The sequence below is a fragment of the Sphaeroforma arctica genome (assembly GCF_001186125.1).
Source record: "Sphaeroforma arctica JP610 unplaced genomic scaffold supercont1.82, whole genome shotgun sequence".
NCBI lineage: Eukaryota > Ichthyosporea > Ichthyophonida > Sphaeroforma > Sphaeroforma arctica.
Genome location: NW_014040476.1, coordinates 19634 through 20469, shown reverse-complemented (window position 1 = coordinate 20469; position 836 = coordinate 19634). Strand labels below are relative to the sequence as shown.

Genomic DNA, 836 nt, shown 5'->3' with positions numbered 1-836 from the left:
TATTTACTGATGTCTTGTTCTGCTTCGTTGCCCCAGTCCGCTAAGAATCTGCCGCTAACCTCACAGCGGATACAGCACTCAACAAACTTCTCACAGACATGAGATCATCACTCACACATGATACCATGCAAACGAATCGTACCCATACCACAGATACTAAAGGTGCAACCAACGCCCATATATACCACAGTGGTACAAGTAATAGTACTGATAATGACCTTGGGGCTGGAGACTCGGGTAAGGCGGAGGTTATGTTAGAATGCGCACAGTCTATGGATACCATATCTGAAGAAGTAGAATCTTCGGCCACCGATATGACATATACTGGTGACACCCTGAGGGATATGAACCTTGCCAGTGAGGCGGAAACACTACCGAAGACTGGTCGAGAGAATGGGCTGAAGCTGGTTAACTCCTCATGGGAGACCGTACGCGATATGGACACAACTGGTGACAGAATAAACACAACTGCCACCACCGCCCATGCCAAGTTAGTGAAGACGGCCAGTGTGGGGAATAAGGAAGAGAGTGTCGGTGCGGCAAAGGTGGAGTTGGCGCTGCTGTATACCAATCGAGGGTTGTGCCACTCGAAATTGGATGCCTACAACCGCGCACACAAAGACTGGTATCGAGCCATTGAGATCAACGTGTCCGACCTCAAGCCTCTGGTCAGTTTGACAAAGCTACAGGTGGGTGAACTATTACACATGTGAATATATATATATATATATATATATATATATATATATATATATATATATATTNTATATATATATATATATATATATAGTATATATATATACTATATATACTATATATATCATATATATACTATA

At 42.5% G+C, this 836-nt stretch overlaps 1 protein-coding gene across 1 annotated transcript in view; it reads left to right on the top strand.

The window, feature by feature from the left end:
- Positions 1-125: 125 nt before the first annotated feature.
- Positions 126-836, top strand: part of SARC_01927 (hypothetical protein) — a gene marked incomplete at both ends in the record, with an annotated part of 4000 nt that continues 3289 nt past the window's right edge. The window contains one exon of the mRNA XM_014304316.1: positions 126-689. Within this exon, the coding sequence (XP_014159791.1) occupies positions 126-689 (564 nt within the window). The remainder of the gene's footprint in view (positions 690-836) is intronic.